The sequence below is a fragment of the Rhinatrema bivittatum genome, chromosome 7 (assembly GCF_901001135.1).
Source record: "Rhinatrema bivittatum chromosome 7, aRhiBiv1.1, whole genome shotgun sequence".
Lineage (NCBI taxonomy): Eukaryota > Metazoa > Chordata > Amphibia > Gymnophiona > Rhinatrematidae > Rhinatrema > Rhinatrema bivittatum.
In genome coordinates, this window is record NC_042621.1 from 307,867,384 (window position 1) to 307,886,780 (window position 19,397).

The 19,397-nt window shown below is 48.0% G+C and overlaps 2 protein-coding genes across 6 annotated transcripts in view; both read right to left on the reverse strand.

Annotated features, from left to right (window-relative positions):
• Window positions 1-1,742, reverse strand: part of ATE1 (arginyltransferase 1) — a 214,034-nt gene extending 212,292 nt beyond the window's left edge. For 2 of the 4 annotated variants that reach the window (XM_029610555.1, XM_029610556.1), the window contains exon 1: window positions 1,375-1,510. In XM_029610555.1, coding sequence (XP_029466415.1) covers window positions 1,375-1,468 — 94 coding nt within the window. In that variant the 5' untranslated portion in view covers window positions 1,469-1,510. Of the gene's footprint in view, window positions 1-1,374; window positions 1,511-1,610 lie in introns of those variants that run through there. The other 2 variants (XM_029610557.1, XM_029610558.1) reach the window with 2 other exon arrangements.
• A 15,108-nt stretch (window positions 1,743-16,850) lies between these two features.
• The window catches only part of NSMCE4A (NSE4 homolog A, SMC5-SMC6 complex component), a 55,260-nt gene continuing 52,713 nt past the window's right edge, over window positions 16,851-19,397 (reverse strand). For both annotated transcript variants that reach the window (XM_029610561.1, XM_029610560.1), the window contains exon 10: window positions 16,851-18,863. In XM_029610561.1, the coding sequence (XP_029466421.1) occupies window positions 18,844-18,863 (20 nt within the window). In that variant the 3' untranslated portion in view covers window positions 16,851-18,843. The remainder of the gene's footprint in view (window positions 18,864-19,397) is intronic.

The following is a 19,397-nucleotide window of genomic DNA, read 5'->3' on the forward strand; positions in this document are numbered from 1 at the left end:
ACTTCCGTGCTGTCTTACAAACACTAATACTCTCAAACATAGTTTATTGCAACTCACTATTACTAGGCCTACCCTCAGGACTATTAAAACCAGTACAGTTACTTCAAAATGTGCTGCAAGACTTATTAGGGACAAGGAAATTTGACCATATCACCCCCTCGCTGATAGCACTGCACTGGCTTCCTGTACAATCCAGAATTCATTATAAATTTAATATCATTGCTAACATTAATCCATGCTTAACAGGAGTGACACGTCAAAGGTACACACACCACAGAGAGCCCTAAATCCCAAAGCAAAGGTACCCCCAAAGCGGAGCACAAGTCTAAGGTAAATAAGAGACCGAATGCTTTCCATAGCGGGCCCCCAAGCTGTGGGACTCTCTCCCAGAGTCTTTACGCCAGAAAACAGAGAGAGTTTCAAGCGTGAACTGAAAACATGGCTCTTTAGAAATGCATAGGAACTAACATAAAACACCAATATGCTGATAACTTCACTGCCTGTAACACAGTCAATATTAGTAAAGTGAGCAATAAGGACTGAACTATTTATTGTGGAATGATAGCAGAATTAGAATTTGTATTCACTGTTGTGTTGACCTAGAACATGTATGAAGATGACTTTGAATACGTAGCTGCTGTTGTGTGGACCTAAATTATGAATGTTATCCAAGTACGTGAATGCTGATTGTGTAAACCGCTGTGATCTCCTTTTGTATATAAAACGCCTAAATAAATAAAATAAATACATGGAGGGGAGGGAAGGGAATGAGAGGAAAGGGAAGAGGGGTCAGAGTTAAGGGAGGGGAGGGAATGGGGGAAGAGGAGTGAGAGTAAAGGGAGAGGAGGGAAGTGAATGAGAGGACAGAGAAGAGGGAAAAGGAGTCAGAGTGAAGGGGAGGGAGAGGAGGTGAAGTAAATGGGGGAAGGGGAGAGGTGTAAGAGTAAAGGGATGGGAGGAAATTGAATGAGAGGAAAGGGAAGAGGGGTCAGAGTGAAGGGAAGGGGGAAGTGAATGAGAGGAAAGGGGAGAGGAGTCGGAGTGAAGGGGAGGGAGAGGAGGTAAGTAAATGGGGGAAGGGGAGAGGTGTAAGAGTAAAGGGATGAGAGGGAACTGAATGAGAGGAAAGGGGAGAGGAGTCAGAGTGAAGGGGAGGGGGAAGTGAATGAGAGGAAAGGGGAGAGGGAACAGAAGTGGAGGGGAGGAAAGGAAAGAGGGGACTCAGAGTGAAGGGAGGGGAGAGGAGTCAGAGAGGGAGGGGGAGTGGGCGAGAGGAAGGGGAGGAAAGTGATCGAGAGGAGCTCGTAAGCCACATCCGCCCAGCGTTGCCCCTGAAGAAGGTCACAGGGCTCCCGTGTCCCCCGCACCGCTCACCGTGGGACAGGTTGCCGGTGCTGCTCTTGCAGTAGCCGCAGCTATAGCCGGCGCCTCCGCCGCAGTACTCCACTATACTGCCGGCCGCCGCCATCTTCCCGGCCCGTCCTCACCGGCCGCCGCACTGCGCAGGCGCCCGTGACGTGGGCAGACGGGGAGGGAAGCCGGCGCCGCCATCTTTACTGCGGACCCTGTGCCCTTCTTGCTGGTACACGAGCGGAGGCCACGTCACTCACCGTACGAGGCTTTACCCGCCGCGGAGCGACAGTAACCGCAGTGGCCTCCCGCCCGCAGGCCCCGGTATTCCATGATAGAGCACATGGTCCAGAGGGCGGCACGGTGAAAAGGCCCCCTCCACCGCTCGCCGGAACGGATCTGCCGGCGCCACCTTCAGCAGCAGCACCAAAGTAAACGGGAGCGAGCGCACTCTGCAGGCGGGAGGCGGCGCCGCAGGGAGAAAGCCCCACGGCTGCCCCCTGCTGGCAGCACGCGCAAACCTCCACTTCTCGCAGGCATGGCCGCCTCCACCCCGCCAGAACCACCCACCGGCCTGGGTTTCAGAACAGCAACAACGAAGCAGAAAGATTTACAAGCAGTGCTGCCCCTGTATGCAGAGATATCTCAGGCAGATCCTGAAAAACAAACCTGTTGGTGGCGTTGAGGACCACACTTAGTCATCCTCGCTTACGGCTCTCTCATCATTGCACCCGTATGAGGAAAGGCTAAAGAAGCTAGGGCTGTTCAGCTTGGAGAAGAGAACAGATGAGGGGGGATATGATAGAGGTGTTTAAGATCATGAAAGGATTTGAACCGGTAAATGTGAATCAGTTACTCTTTCAGAGAAGGACTGGGGGGCATTCCATGAAGTTAGCAAGTCAGCAACAATTCTTTTTCACTCAAGGCACAATTAAGCTCTGGAATTTGTTGGCAGGGGATGTGGTTAGTGCAGTTAGTGTTGCTGGGTTTAAAAAAAAAGGTTTGTATAAGTTATTAGAGAAGTCCATTAACTGCTATTAATCAAGCAGGCTTGGGGGAATAGCCACTGCTATTAATTGCATCAGTAGCATGGGATCTTCTTAGTACTTGGGTAGGTGCCAGGTTTTTATGGCCTGGATTGGCCACTGTTGGAAACAGGATACTGGGGTTGATGGACCCTTGGTCTGACCCAGCATGGCAACGTCTTATGATCTTATCACCTCCTAGTTAGATGATTCTCAATCCCGTGCTGGGGCCACACCCTTCTATTCAGGTTTCCCAAAGAAAGAACTTCCTTTAAACAGAAAGCCCTAAAAACCTTCCTCTTCTAGAAAGCATTCCAGCATCTGAACGACAATGGCCCTATCTTGTTTCCCAGTCCCAGCCCCGCAGAGTACTATTTAGTTGACAATTGCTCTCTCCCCTGGCCCCTCATATGATGGAATCTGTGCCCTAGCTGCTTGTCTTCCTCCCCCTTCCCAAAGAATGATACCATCCCCCTATCTTTGAACCTTGCATTGTCCTATCTCAGCCTGTCCATCTAACCGTTTATATAATCAGTGTACTGCACGCTGTGCATGTTCTTATTGTGCCCTGCTCTGAAGGATGGGTAATAAATGAAATATCAATTAATCAATCAGTAAATTCATGCATATTCATTCTAGAGGTCCTGAAAACCAGATAGGCTGGACCCTGTCCCAGTGAACCATCTCTTTGCACTACACTCCATCACAGGACCAGTACAACACCATTTTGGCTAGGGAGCCATGCAAATGCCACCACCCCCCACTGCACTTTTTATATATTTTTTTCTTTTCAATTCTTTATGAATTTTTAATTACATTCAAATAAAAATTCAAAATTACATTATCCAATTTTCATTGAATATTTTAAGGAAACAGGTTTATAATCAAAGACCAATTACTAACACCAAAATCAACTTGTTAATTAACACTTATAGTTATAATTCACCAGTTTCCAATTACCAAACAAGGTGGGAGCTCACTAAGCAAGTAGTTAACAAGAAAAAAGAAAAAAAATACACAATACTACAGCAATACAGATATTTTATATTGTCCAATTTATTTTATTTTTATATATATATATATATATAGATATAGATATAGGTTAGGTGCCACTCTCCCCCCTTAAGGTCCTACGCTCTTCCACGAATTTTTCTAATTGACTTGGCTCATATTACACATACCTTGCTCCCTCAATTCACATTACACATTTACAAGGAAATCTAATCAAAATTTGAATTCCAAACGTTCTTGCCACTTTAGCTAATTCTATAATTTTTTTCCATCTTTCTTGTGTTTCCTTAGACACATCCGGATAAATCCAGATTTTTTGTCCCAAGTAGAGAGAAGTAAGTTTTAACATAAATGCTTTTAATACTTTCTGTCAGAAGGCAGAGCAAATTTAGCCATAAGCGTGCCTCTCTTCTCCACTTGGGAACTAAAAGAAGTCTCTAACTCAGTAACATTTAACGATATTTCTTGAATTGCTTGATCTATTGTTTCACTCTGTTTTTTTATCATTTACAAAATATACATTTGCAATCATTGGAAGATTGTCAGGATTCCATAGCAATATTTCAAGGAAATAATTTTTTAATTGTTCCTTGGCAGACACCATCTTACACTTTGGAAAATTAACAATTCTTAAATTTGTATACCTAACATAACAGTATTTTCCAAAGTTTCAACTTTTTTAGAAAGAGATAACGCTCCCTGTATTATTGAAGCTTGGACATTTCGCTGTGTTGGTGCTTCATACTCCCTTCTCTCACCTTATTTAAATCCCATATAAAAAAACACCTTTTGAAACTTTTAAATCTTAACCCTGTTTAAAAGTCCATCTCAGAGGTAAAATCGTTTAAAAGAACAACTCTGATTCTGATCCTGCTCACAGCTTCATTAGTTTTTAACCATTTTCTGAACAAATGAAATTCCCAGGCTTTCATTCGTCCTGGATATTTGTCTTGATTAGATTATAAGTTTTACTGAGCAGGGATTGAGTCTTACACATTTTGTACAATGCTGCATACAGCAAGTAGCACCATAAAAGTGATAAGTAATGCTAAGAGACGTGGTACAGCTGCACCTCCAGGACAGCCCATAGCTGTGCCCTACAAGAAAATAACCATAAAAAGTGCCAATGCTGATTCAGACCAGCATCCTGTCTCTGCCTGGCCAGTCTGGGGCACAAGTACACTGCAGATCCCAAAAAGTAGATGTTTCTAATCTAATTGTCTGTTTTATTTATTTATTTAGATTTATATTCTGCATTTTGCACTTTTTTCAGGCTTCAAAGTGTATTACATTCAGGTACTGTAGGTATTTCCCTATCCCCAGAGGGCTCACAATCTAAGTTTATGGACATTTCCTCCCAAACTTGTACAAAAGTTAAATCCTGCTACACTCGTCACTAATCATGGCCCCTGGCACCGGATTCCACAGCTTGATGGTGCACCGCGTGAAAAAGTACTTTATTTATTTTATTTATTTATTTATTTTATTTTATATACCGGCAACCGTTTGCACATCGTGCCGGTTTACAAATAACTTACAACCAGGGATATATAGGCAATGCCTTTACAATGAACAGATTGTAACATAAAACTCATAAACTCAGTGATATAGCAATAAACACGAAAGTAAATAAATAGGGGAGGGAGGGATATGGGTAGACGAGACAAAGGAGGGGGAGGGGGGAGGGTGAGAGAGGATACATAAGGGAAAGATATCTTGTTTGGAAGCTACTGGTTGATTTCATGGAGTGCCCTCTTGTTTTAATATTATTTGAAAGGGTAAATAACTGTCCCTTGTTTACCAGTTTTACCCCATTTGTGATTGTCAAAACTCCTTTAATGTCCCCTGTCGGCCCTCACCTGAGCATATGGAGCCATTCCAGCCCCTCTCATCTTTGTCACTCTCCTCTGCACCTTTTCAAGTTCTGTTAAGTCTTTCTAGAGAGGGAGCGGCCAGAACTGCACCCAGTACTCAAGGAGTGGTCACAGCCTGGAGCAATACAGAGCCAAGGTGATGCTTTTTATGTAAGGCAGGTGTCACATTCTCTCCCATCATCATTGCCTTCCTCTACGATGGCCACAGCTAGTTAGAGTGGCTTTGGCAAATGCTTTCTGAAAATCCAAAATCCAAAAACCTTAAATAAATAAATTTGATCCAGCTGCTTGTCCTTTTGTTTTTCATCAATTAGACATCTGATCCAGAACACATTTTGATTACTGCAGGGGACGTGCAAGAATCATTACATAGTTTGGGTGGATCCACATCTTCGATGAATACACGTGTGCATCTACACCACCTAACCACATTTTGGTTTTGCATCCAATGGACATAAAATTAGCAAGAAATGTCAGGGGGGGCCAAGAGGAGTCTGACATTTGTTTTTTTAAACAGATACTCATTGCTATGGGTATTCAGGAAGACAGGTTACATTAGTTCTACAAGGAACTAATAGTTTCATAGGTAAAAAGATTTAGTTGCTGCAGAAACACAACTCCATTGTATCTGCTTCCAGAGAAAGCTTATTTTCTGCTGTGGAAACATTTATTATACCTCCAACAACTTATTGTTCATATACCCAGTCTCATCTCCAGCCGCACCAATAGCATAATGACATGAGAACTACCCTCCTGGGTCAGAGCAAGGGCCACCAGACCCAGCATCCTGTCTTCCAAGGGTGGATCCCCAAAAAATAGCTCCAGTCCTTCTTACTCATAACCAGGGATAAGCAGTGGCTTTCCCAAGTCTACATGGCTAATAACAGTTTATAGACTTTTCCATAAATCCACAAAAAGGACTGAAACAAATGTCACTAAACACAAGGAAAACCCAGAGAATGATTCATACATACATGAAATTAGAGCTGGGTCAAGACCCCAATGGTTTCTCATTGCGTTTGGGATGATCTTAAATGGGCAATTTTGGATATTTTGTCTCCAGCAATTATAAGGGGGCAACTTGGATTTAAAATTGTTGCAGCTGGAATAGCAGTGTATATACAAAACTTGACATCACTTATGCCCCATGGTTTAGATATGGAAGTTGAGTGGACAATAGGTGGAAGTGGGTGATACAATGAGGAAAGGTGACCATGGTCATGTGGTTGAGTAAACCTAATTAAAGATGGTGGATTGATGTGATTTAATGCTAGCTGTCTCTAGGCTTCCTGAGCTAACAAAACATCAATGTCAGGACCTTAGAGGATTTCTAAGAGTGGATATCCTTTTTACTGTAATTGCACCAAAGTCACTGTAACTTGACTCATGGGAGGAAGCTGCTTTGAAAAGTACTTCACTTTGAAATATTGTTTCTACAGCAAAACAAGTTTAGCTTCTCCTTTTCAGACTGCATTTGATTTTTGCTGGCATTGTTTGTAAGTATTTTCATTTGGGTAAAATGCACATCTAAAAAGCTAACCTGGACACTTTAATTTTGAACTGGCACATGACAAGGGATGAAAGAGCAGCAGAAGCTCAGTCATGCCGCTTTGCTTGTTAATGCTATATCTCTAACAATTTATTATAAATGGATTTGGCTCTCATTTGTGATTTGACTTTTCTTCCAGAACTTGTCCAAACCCTTTTTAAACCCAGCTCCACTAAAGGCTTTTGCCACATCCTCCAGCAACAAATTCCAGTTTAATTGTGCATAGAGTGAAAAAAATACTTTCTCCAATGTTTTAAAATTGTTACCTAGCTGCTTCACGGAGTGTCCAATGGTCTTAGGACTATTGGTTCGGGTAAATAACCGGTCTACCCCACTCCTGATTTTATAAACCTCTATCCTATCTCCTCTCAAGCCATCTCTTCTCCAGCCTGAAGAGCTCTATCACCTGTTTTCGTTTCTCCTCATGGGGAAGCCATTCCATCCCCTTTATCATTTTGGTTTCTCTTTGCACTGAAGGTGTGGTATCACCATAGATTAATACAGGCATTATATAGGAAAACTGGTTTTTACCTGCTAATTTTCATTCCTGTAGTTCTACGGATCATTCCAGACTCCTGGGTTTTTGCATCCGTGCCAGCAGAGGGAGACAGAAAAAGTTTAACTGACACTGCTTGATAAGCACTGGTGCCACGTGCAGTTCCTCAGTATTGATATGTACCCAAGCACAAAAACTAACTTGCAAAAACATGAAAACCCTTGTTAAAGCTCTGAAGAAAAATCTGCATAGCTGAGCAGAAGACTTTCCAACTCTATCAAGCAGGCGGGCTCTGGCGTGAGCCGTGGTACTACGACGACGAAAATTACAGGTAGGAACCAACTTTTCCTTTCCCTGTACATACCCGGATCATTCCAGACTCCTGGGATGTACCAAAGCTGCCCTATCTGGGGTGGGACCTCACAAAATACTCGCCAAAAGAATGAGTTTCTGGATCCCACACATCTAGGTGATAATGTCTTGAAAAAGTACGCAACTTCCATGAAGCCATCCGATAAATCTCTTGTGGCGACACCAACTGAGCCTCCGCCCATGAGGGCGCTTGCGATCAAGTAGAATGCGCCCGTCTGGCAGCCCTTAAGAGGATAGGCTGACCCAAAAGTCTCCTTGAGCCACCTCGCACTGGTAGCTTTGGAAGTCTGGAGCCTTTTCTTTGCTCCACAAAACAAATAGGTGATCAGATCTCTGAAAGGCATTGGTCATCTCCAGATATCTCAGTAAGGCCCTTTGAACGTCCAAATGCCTGAGTTCCCTCGAGGAGGAGAAGTAGTATCCAAATTGGGAAAAGCTGGAAGTTCGACCACCCGATTAACATGAAAAGCTGAGACCACCTTGGGAAGAAAAGATGGAACAGTCCCGTAAGGACACCCCTAAATCCAAAATCTGTAGGAACGGGTCCCTACAAGATAAAGCCTGCAACTTGGATATTCTCTGCCCCAAACAAATGGCTACCAGGAAAACAACCTTCAAAGTCAAATCGTTAAGAGTTGCCCTACAAAGAGGCTCAAAAGGTGGTTCACACAAAGCTCGAAGGACCAGATTAAGATTCCAAGATGGACAGATCTTCTGTACCAGAGGACATAAATTCTTGACCCCTCAAAGAAACCGTACAACATCAGGATCAGAGGAAAAGATCTTCCATCAATCATCCCTCACAAAGAAGTTAGAGCCGCTACCTGAACTCAGAGAGAGTTAAATGCCAAGCCTTTCCCCAAGCCATCTTACAGGAAGGATAAAATCTGGGACACCAAAGCCCGCAAAGTAGCAACACCTTTGGCCACATGTCTTCCAGACTCTGATGCAAGACGAGGCAGATGTGCGCCTCGCATACAGAAGGGTACTAATAACCAGTTCCCTGTACGTACCTGGATCAGTCCAGACAGTGGGTTATGTCCCCAATCCAGCAGATGGAGTCAGCCCAAAGCTTTGAGGGGGCGTCACCATAAGTACTACTACCCCCTCTGCAGGCGTTCAGTATCTTCTGACTCCAGCAGATGCGAGTAGGGGAATCAGGCTTCTCCTCCTTTTCCTTCTTTCTCACTTCTTTTGCTTGATTATTTTGCTGCCTTTTTCTCTGGATCAAGTTTGTATCAAGTCTTGTATAAAGTTTAAAAAAAAAAAGAAAGTAAAGCAGGGTCCTTTCACCTTTTGGGGAGTGGCTTGTCTCTCCTGTCTCTTTGCTGCAGCCGTGCTGTTTTCTTTGTCGTTGCAGCAGGGGTAAGTAAGTTTTATTCCTCTGTAGTTTTTCTTCACAGCACAGCTCCCGGGGCCCGCGAAAGCCGGTGGTGCCGGCCTCTTCGTTTTTCTTCACTCACCCGCGGCCATTTTGCAGCTCCTCGTGGGCTGCTGCCGCGCTTGGGAAAGTCTTCTGGGGCGGGTTGTGTGGCCGGAAAGGCCCCCCGCGGCACCCTCCTGTAATTTCGGGCAGTGCGGGCCGCCCGGGCCCCCCCGCAGCAGCGCTTTCATGCGCGTGGCCCCCCCCGAGGCTTTTGCTCTTTTTTGCCGCCGTTTTTCCTCTCTCCTCCGGTGATCCCGATGCCGCGGCCGTCGTGCTGTGCGGCCTGCGGCGACCCGGGGTCCCAGATTTCCCGGGAGGGCATCTGTGCACGATGCCTTCCCGGGGGGGGGGGGAAGGTACCTCACAGTCCCTTACTGAATTTTCTTTTTTGCCCGGGCGGCACGGGCCGGCCACTCCGCCATTTTTGGCGGGAACGGGGGCCAGCTTACATTCTGAGCGCCCGGAGGCGCAGGCCACGAGGGAGAACGTCTCTCGGGAAGACTCTACAAGCGGGGGCACCCCCCCCATTCTGGTGCAGGAGCCAAGCACCCAGAGCCAGGGAGCAGGAACCACGCCGCCCCTCGAAACGCACCCGGGCAGGCCGGGATTCTCTCCGAAGTTTATCCTGCTCATGCATACCGCTTATCTACAGGGACTGGACACACCTGTGGGACCCCCCCCTTAAGATCCCACGGATGTCGCCCTCGGCGCCGGCCCCCCCCCGACCCTTCGGGAGCGGGGGCCTCACGTCCTCCTACTCGGGTCCGTTCGGCGCCAGCGGCAGTGGGGGCGGTGCCCGACCCAGCGGGACAGGGACCTGACCTCCCGGACGGGGGCCAAGGGGACGGCACGCAGGAGGGGGATGATCCGCGTACCCTACGCCTCTTCCAGAGGGAAGAACTGGACGACCTCATCCCGCAGATCATTCAGGAATTAGATTTGGACCCTCCACCGGACCCGCCTGCTCCAGTGGCTCCCGCTGTCATCACCTCCTCAAAGAAGGGAGATCCTGTCCTGGTGGCGCTTCGGCCGAGGGCTCGAGCTTTTCCTATCCATGACTCGTTTTTACAACTTCTCACCAGGAAATGGGACACCCCGGAGGCCTCCCTGAAGAGCAGCCGGGCGATGGAAAAGCTGTACCCGCTCCCTGAAGATTTTCTGGACCTCATCAAGGTCCCAAAGGTGGACTCCGCGGTGTCGGCGGTCACGAAGAGGACGACTATCCCAGTAACGGGAGGTGCGGCGTTGCGGGACACACAGGATCGTAAGTTGGAAGTTTTCCTTAAGCGGGTCTTCGAGGTCTCCACGCTAGGCATGCGGGCAGTGATGTGCAGTTCGCTTGCCCAGCGGGCTAGTCTCCTTTGGGTGCAACTCCTCACGTCTCAGAATCTGCCGGCCGATGAGGCTGCCCAAGCGGATCGGCTGGAGGCCGCAGTGGCGTATGGGGCGGACGCCTCGTACGATCTTTTTCTGATCCAGGTACGTACAGGGAAAAGAAAATTATTACTTACCTGCTAATTTTCGTTCCTGTAGTACCATGGATCAGTCCAGACGCCCACCACGTTTTGGGTTCTTGATCCTGCTCAGCTCTGCGCTATTTCCTGTTCACAGTGCTCTGTGTCTTCACAGTTGTTTCTTTTTTTTCTTTTGCTGTTTTTCACAACTCCCTACAAGTTGATAGGATGTTTGCAGTTACTTGTTGCGGTTACAATTGTTTTAATTATCTGTTTCCACAAACTTGATCCTTCGGGGGTTTCTACTCTGGCTTTGATATACTCGATACTGAACTCCTGCAGAGGGGGTAGTAGGATATATGGATACGCCCCCTCAAAGCTTGTGCTGACTCCATCTGCTGGATTGGGGACATAACCCACTGTCTGGACTGATCCATGGTACTACAGGAACGAAAATTAGCAGGTAAGTAATAATTTTCTTCTCTGGGTACCCCTGTGCCTTAAACATTGCCTCTCAAAAGGCAAGCTGCTAGACCGAAGATCTGCCTGATCGAAAAATATGGGACCTTGATGGAGCAGATGAGAGAAGTGACTGAACCATAATCAGACCATTCATGGCCAAGTTGACGAGATCCGCAAACCAAGAGCGACATGGCCACTCCGGAGCCACCAATACGATATCCCCAGGGTGTCTCTCTATTCTGTGCAAAACCTTGCCCACCAGAGGAAACATGTAAAGTAGAACTCCCTGAGGCCAAGGAATCACTAGAGTGTTCACTCCCTCGGCTCCGTAGTCTTGTCTGTGACTGAAAAATCGTGGGGCTTTTGCATTGTGGTGAGATGCCATCAGATCTTCATGTGGACAACCCCACTTCTCGCGAATGAGTTACATCGCTGACTGACAGTTCCCATTTGCCCAGATTTAGAAGACTGAGACTTAGAAAATCCGCCTGGACATTCTTGTTGCCCGCAATATGAGAGGCTGCTATCTGGGTCAAGGGTGCCTCCACCCAGATCATTAACTCCTGCACCTCCTGAGCTACTGTCCGGCTCTTGGTACTGCCTTGTCGACTGATATAAGCCAAGGTCGTCGCATTGTCTGACAGAATTCTGGCTGAATGACCTTGGACCATCAGTACAAAGGCCAGCAACGCTAATCACACCGCCCTGGCCTCCAAGTGGTTGATAGACCAGGAGCGCTCTTCTGGCGACCACAAACCCTGAGCAGACTGAAGCTGGCAAACTGCCCCCCCAACCAGACAGACTAGCATCAGTAGAAACAACGATCCAATCCAATGATCTAGAGCGACCCCATGAAGAAGGTGAGATGTTTGGAGCCACCAAGAGAGGCTCTTCCTCGTAGGAACATCCTGCGATAACGGCTGATGAAAAAGCTCCGACAGCGGATTCCATTGTGCCAACAGAGCTTTCTGTAATGGTCTCATATGCGCAAAAGCCCAGGGAACCAACTCGAGAGTGGAAGCCATGGATCTCAGAACCTGCAAAAATTCTCAAGCTCTGGGCAACCACAACGCCAATAGACAGTGGATCTGTGACTGGAATTTGTTCGCTCTCTTGTCTGTCAAGAACACCTTGCCCACACTTGTGTCAAACCAGGCTCCTAGATACTTGAGACACTGGGTTGGACTGAGATGGCGAAATTCACCACTCAGCCCAGCTGAAGAAGTTGAATGACCTTCCTGACCGCTGAGTGTCAACTAGCCTCTAACTTTGCCCTGATGAGCCAATTGTCGAGATAAGGATGTACCAGAACTCCCTCGTGCTACCATGATCTTGGTGAAGGTCCGCGGCGCCATGGCTAGGCCGAAAGGAAGCCCCTGAAACTGGAAATGCTGATCGAGAACTATGAACCTCGGATAATGCTGGTGAACCCAATGAATGGGGATATGAAGATACACCTCCGTTAGATCCAAGGAAGATAGGAATTCCCAACTGTGAACTGCCGCAATCACAGACCTTATGGTTTCCATGCGAAATCTCGGGACTTTCAGAACTGCATTTACTCTTTTTAGGTCCAGAATAGGTGGAAAAGTGCTTGCCTTTTTGGGAACCACGAAATAAACAGAGTACCACCTGGTGCCCCGTTCTTCCAGGGGAACCTGCACCATGGTTCCTAAACCCCGCAACCTGTCCAAGGTCTCTCGAACTGCATGTCGCTTTGCCAATGAACCACAAGGGGAGAACAAAAAGAGGTCGTGGACAGGACGAGCAAATTCTGAAGCATAACTGTCTCTTATGATGAGAGAATCCACTGATCCTGAGTGAGATTGGCCAATGCCTCATAGAAAAGCTCTAGATGCCCCCCTAAGAAGATGGAGTGGGCCAGCTTCGCCTCATTGGGAGGATTTTACCCCCAGAGCCCCACCTCCAGAGGGGGCTCTAAAAGGTCTCCGAGCTCTCCGAAGAATCTGCGCCTAGGACTGACCATGGCCCGCAAACTGCCTCTGCGGCGCTGTTGCCCGCCTCGCATATCGAGGCCTTCTGCCTTCACGGAAAAGGGCCCGAGACTGAAAGGACTTAAACCTATCCTCTGGCAACTTGTGGACTTTGTTGTCCCCTGTTTTACCAACTGCTCAAGGTCCTCTCCAAACAAAAGATGGCCCTTAAACGGCAGGGAACTCAACTGAGATTTGGACGAAACATCCGCCGACCAGTGCCGCAATCATAATAATCTCCTGGCCGACACCGCAGAAGCCATAAGCTATGAAGAGGTCCGCACTAAGTCGTACAATGCGTCAGCCACATACGCCACTAAAGCCTCCAAATGCTCCGCAAGACCAACTTGGTCCCCTTGCAGCTGCTATACCCAACGCAAGCATGCCCTCTGTATGAAGCTGGAGCACATAGGCGCCCAAAAGCTCAAAGCAGATACCTCAAAGATTTGCTTGAGGTGAATTTCTAGCTTACGGTCTTGGACATCCTTTAAAGCCACAGCCCCCGCCACCGGAATAATAGTCTTCTTGGTGACAGCCGATACCGCAGCACCCACCTTCAGCATAGCGAAGAGCTCTAATATCTGCTCGGGTAAGGGATAGAGCTTTGACATAGCTCAGCCCACCCGTAATCCCGCGTCCGGAGAACTCCACTCCTGGTCCACCATCTTCTGCACGGTCCTATGCTAAGGAAAGGCCGAGGGAGGACCACGAGTCCCATCCACAACCGGGTCTGCCCTATCTAGGTCCAAATCAGACTGAGGGAGCTTCAAACCAAGCTCCTCAAGGACCAGCAGAATTAAGGGGGCCAATTCCTCCTGACAAAACAAAGTATCTTGGGATCATCCCCGGACACTGGCATATCAGCCACATTGTTCCCCGGATCTGTATTGACAGCATCCAAGTTCGCTTCATCTGGGTAGTCTGCCCCACGATTAGGGGCTAGAACCCTCTCCAAGGAGAGCCTTGTATCCCCAGGAGTCTCTGAGGGCCCCCTCAGAATCCCCCCATCTCCCCCTTTGACCACAGTGGCCCCAGTAAACGCTGCACCCCGGGGAACAAAGTACCTCACGACCGAATAGAATCAGACCCAGCCCCCTGAACGGCTGGGGAGGGAGGGAGGAGGGGCCATTCTCCCCAGTTGAAGGTCTGACCATTCCTACTGTGCCAAAAAAGTACAGGGAGCAGACCCTGTAGGCCCAGCACCCCCTGAACGAGCTAAATCCTTCGGCGAGTCATCCAGGCTCCCCTACCCCTCTACAGGGCCTGGGTGCACTGAGGAAAGCCAGGGGGCGGGAGTCCTCCAGCCACCCTGAAAGCACTGCCAAGTCTGCCGGGGTACCTAAAATGGCCACTGTTCCCGAAGGCCCAACGCAGGAAACCCCATCTGCAACAGCAACCAAACGGGTGGCGGAAGGAGGCCTGATGCGCCAGCGTTTCGCGGAGGGAGGAGAAAGAGAAGGCCCCTCACCACCTGAAACACACACTGAGCAGAGAGAGACGGCTGAGGCAGGCAGGAACCGTGGCAAGCTCGAATGCGAACCATAGCACAGGGTTATCCACGGAGCCCAGCGAGACCATCCCCTGAAAAATGCCACCCCGATAGCGAAAATGCCGCCCATAGAGCCCGGAAGAGACTTTTTTTTTTTTTTACTTTACAAAAATAACCGGGCCTCTGCTCTCCTAAGGCCGAGGGGAGCTGTCCAGCTTCAGCTCAGCCTGAAAGCTAGAAGAGAGAGCGCCCTAAAAACAAAAGCAGCTGCCCCGAGCTCAAAAGCCACTAGGCGGCCTTGTGATGGGAGGGATCTGGACCACCAGATTTGCACCTCACGGACGGGAGCTGGAGCGAGCGTACAAAAAGGTTACCGACCTCCAGCTTTGTCCACCTCAACCCAAACAGGGATGGGTTCCCCCCAGGGAACCCGACCCCTGGGAGAAATGCTCCTGAGAAAAAGAAACAGAAAAAGAAAAAAGACCACCAGAAACTGCAGGTGAATGCACCAGCCACCATCTGCTGGAGACAGAGCAATACTGAGGAACTGCAGGTGGCACCAGTGCTTATCAAGCAGTGGCAGTGAAGCTTTCTCTGTCTCCATCTGCTGGCAGGGAGTCTGGACTGATTCGGGTATGTACAGGGAACTTCTGTTTTATTTTCCATTTTTTTCCCCACATACCATCTAATATTGTTTGTTTTGACCAACACACACTCCGCTGAGGCTTTTAAAGTCTTGTCCACCATGACTCCAAGAGCCAAAAGAAGGCACAGCACCATTTCACACAATTACAAATTAATCCTATTTTGAACATTCACAAAGGGTGAGCCTAGAACGCAGTTTTGTTCTCTCTCCAGCTCATGTTACTGGCTTCCAGCATGGACTGTTCCTGTCAAATATCTCAACCCACCTCCAAATAAAAAATACTGCATAAGAAAGGCATTTCCCTCCACATACTTCTTGCCCATGCTTAACTTTTGCCTCTTGTTCTTCCAAGTTAGTTTGCCCTAACATTTCGCACTTACGTTCAGTATCTAGATTTTTTTTTTACTATTAACTCCTCCTTTTTACATTTATTTACTGTAAAGTTACCGAGTTCTTTGTAATGTTTCCCCGAATGTTATATGTAAACCGATGTGACGTCCTTCGAACGTCGGTATAAAAAAAAGCTTTAAATAAATAAATAAATGTTTATTGTTTTTTTAAATTAGGACTCCTTAAGGAATTTAGGAAGCTATGCAGGTGCTTTCAAGCAGCCGTGCTCAATAGGCGCACAAGAAGACACTGCCGTGTCGTAAAGGTCCTGGGAGGTGTGACATGGGGGCAGCATTTATCCATCTTATACTTTTCATTTATGTTATATGCAATGCTGTACTGAGTTTCTTATTATAAACTGCCCCCAACCTTCGAGGGCACGGTCAAGAAATCTATTTAAATAAATAAATACTCATCAGTAGTCTTGACGCCATCCTTTTTACTATCGAAAATAGCTCCAAGTGTCAACTAAGAGACTTCTCTAGTGTTCCCATCCCAGCTCCAGTGTTACACAGACTCCGAGTTATCATCACTGTTCTTAAGCATTTCCAAGAGCTTTCCATGGAGCCAGCAATACAGGCGAGACTCGAACATGGACCCACACTCCCCACTGTGCGGCCACCTTATCATAGACAGACTGGACTAGCATTTATCAGTTCATTCTTCAATGGAGGCCAAGGCCCAATCCTCATTTTCAAACTGAATTTTCCAGTCCAACAAATTCTGCTCTTACTGGATGGTGCCTCCCATGTCTTACTCTGGGGAGTCTTCTTAGCAGTTCATGGGCCCCGATAAACGGAAAAAGAATTGGGCGAATGATCAGACCATGTTACCTCCTGAATGGACTGTACCCAGTGTGCCCCCGGCCTTAGGGGTCAGGACCTGGACAGAGCAGCTAGAATTTCACAGGCCTGCCATGAAGCGCATTGAAAGCAGCAGCTCTGCGAGCCTGCTCATCTCCTCAGCAACAGAGCCTGCCCCCATGTGTAACCTGAAGTCTTATTCTGTGTGTGTGACTGGAGCGAGGTCGGCATTCGTACGAGTTTACTTTGCTCTGTTGTCTCAACAAGACCTGCATGGATTCCTATTGCAGTCCTTGGAGTTAGTGCTGCACGGCATTAGGTTGCTACACATGTGCCAAGTGTTTTCTTTATTGTACAATGTGCCTAGGAGTCTGTACTGCTGTTAGAGAGGACACCAGAATTAGAAAAAAAAAACATCTTAATTCTGCTCTGCATCCATTTCTGGCACCAGAAAGCCTAAACTATTCCCACGAAAGAGCCCTCCCCTCAGAAAGAAAATCACAATAGGCTGAGAAGGTTTTCTATTTATATTATTAAACAGAGTTCATACAAGTTTACCTTAAAAATAAGGCCTTTTGTAATGTTATTGCTGTACATTAAAAGTCAGTGTGGCTTATGCAACAGTCTCGCTGTGTAATATCAGAGAATATATACAGGTAAAAGCCCTCCTGCTACTCCACGAGCCCGACAGCAAGACGAGGAGAGCCCAAGGGAAGCTCTTTTACTATTCACGAGGAATGAACCCAAAGCGCATTGCACATTACATTCCCCTGCCATCGGACGCCAGCGCCCTTCCTCCCCTGTTCAGGATTGCTCGCAGCAGTCAAGGCTCCCAGCTACGGCGTTAATCTTCCCAGGTGGTTGGAGAAACACTCGGGCTGAGTTTCAGAAATACCATAAAAGACCTGTTACAGAGGAAAAGGCCTTTCTGCTCCAGGAATGCACAAAACTAAGGTGGTTTTCGCTGTGCTATTTTCAATATCCGACATCTTTCTGAGGGGAGACCTGCAATCTCCAGAATGGAGGAGCGAGAAGCAGCCTCGAGCTGCCGCAGCAGAGCTTCAGGTCTTCTCCAGTGTTGGACCGCAGGGGCCGTGCCCATGTACCCAGGCCTGAACAGGAAGCTGCTGTCCTGGTCTTGCTTATGATGCAGCTGAGATGAGTAACCGGTTACTGAGATGGGCGGTGGAGCGTTAGTGGGGGCCTGATCACGGCGCTGTCCCATGGATCTGCTCCCAGGCCAGGCTCGATGGCATCGAGGCACACTTCTTTAGACTTTGGCAGCGGGAGTGTTTATGCCGTATGGCAGCAAAGGATCCCGGTTTCCCAGCTTAGCAAAGTATCTACAGCAGCTCCGTGGCGCCTTCCCACTCTGAAAAAGGAAATCTTACTCGGGCCATGTAAACTGCTCAGCCTGGTGAAGAACAAAAGACCGAATGCTCCATTCGGCCTCCCAGCAAGGTGTGAGACTGCTGGATCCTGCCAGACTTTATTAAAGCTTTCCCGCTCCGCTCCCGGCACCAGGGATCTGACCTGTGTGTGAATGGGCTTTCGGTGCTCGTGTTCTTCCCAGCCTCCGGCAGCTAAAAGCCTCAGCCGCATCTCACTTCCCTGTTTTAAAGGATCGCTTCATGGTTTCTTGCAAAAGTTAACCAAAGTTTTTCGCGTTCATCAAGAAACTGCGTTACCTTGCTTTGCCTGGCACCAACCTATTAAAAGAAAAGGCAATTACTCTGTTACAGGAAGTGCTTTATTATTTACTCTGAAGAAAGGACGATCAGCCAGTCAGAAGGGAGGGCAGGATCCCTTTCCAGATCGCTCAAGCGCCGAAGGTCAGAGGCAGATCTGGCACGGCAGGACGAAGCATCGGAGGAGGAGGAGGTCAGGCACACGGCGACGGAGCAGGCGCTCACGGTGCAGCTGAAAGAAAGTGGGGAGAGCGCAGGAGAGGAGGGCCAAGGTCCTCAGTCTTTGTTTAGAGCTTTTACTGGCAAAGGATGGAAGTTACTCAGCAGGGAAGAAGCAGCCGTGGTGCGGACGGCCAGAGAGCTGGTGCTGGGAATTAACCGAGGAAATTAATTTCCCAGCTCTCGACACTGCGGCTTCCTTTTGGGGGACGTGGGGCTATTCCAACATTTCCTTTTGTTTTGACCTTTACTGCAGTTTTTTTTAATCCTTTTTGAAATAAAAAGCAAACTACTGTGTCCACACTTGCTGTTCAGAACAATGCGCCTCCTGATGATTAACTGCACAGCAGCATCCTTCATGCACTTCAGTTCACAACGGTGGGAACAGTTAGATAGCAAAACCTCCTGTATAAATGATCCTTCGGGAACAGAGGTTTAAAGGGGACCTTACTGATTTTGTTTTGTACAACTCCGGCTCAATGAAGTGGCAGTGCTGTTCTGGGAGGCCCCCGGACCCCGTCACCCACGTGATGAGTGCACGGCAGAGACGTCTCACTCAGAGGCTGGCAAGGTGGGGATCATGGGCTCTGTGATTTCAAAGGTTTCCACAATATCCTAAGGGAAGAGAAGAAAACCAAAAGGCAGTGTTGGTAATCACAAGAATGCACAAACAGAGGGACAGAGGGGCAAAGGGGATAAACCCTAATACAGAATAAATCACAGCAAGCCAAGCATTCACTCCATCCATCCTTTCCACAGAAAATTCAATGCTTTTATTGCGTCCTAAAATCAGTAAAACAGCACCCACACCCTCTGAGATTACATCACAGCAAAGACCAGGGCTCCCAATTCTGTCTCTTAAAAAGTCATGGGGGATTCTGGGGAACAGACAACGCACACATTCTGCAACCAGCCCTTCACCTTAATTCCTGCAGGGTCAACACAGTCAATCCCCTCGCACAGCCTCCGTCCAATCACCCAGATCCCAGCAGGGATAGCACAGTCACTCCCTCGCACAGCCTCCAACAATCACCCAGATCCCAGCAGAGATAGCACAGTCACTCCCTCTCACAGCCTCCACCCAATCACCCAGATCCCAGCAGAGATAGCACAGTCACTCCCTCTCACAGCCTCCACCCAATCACCCAG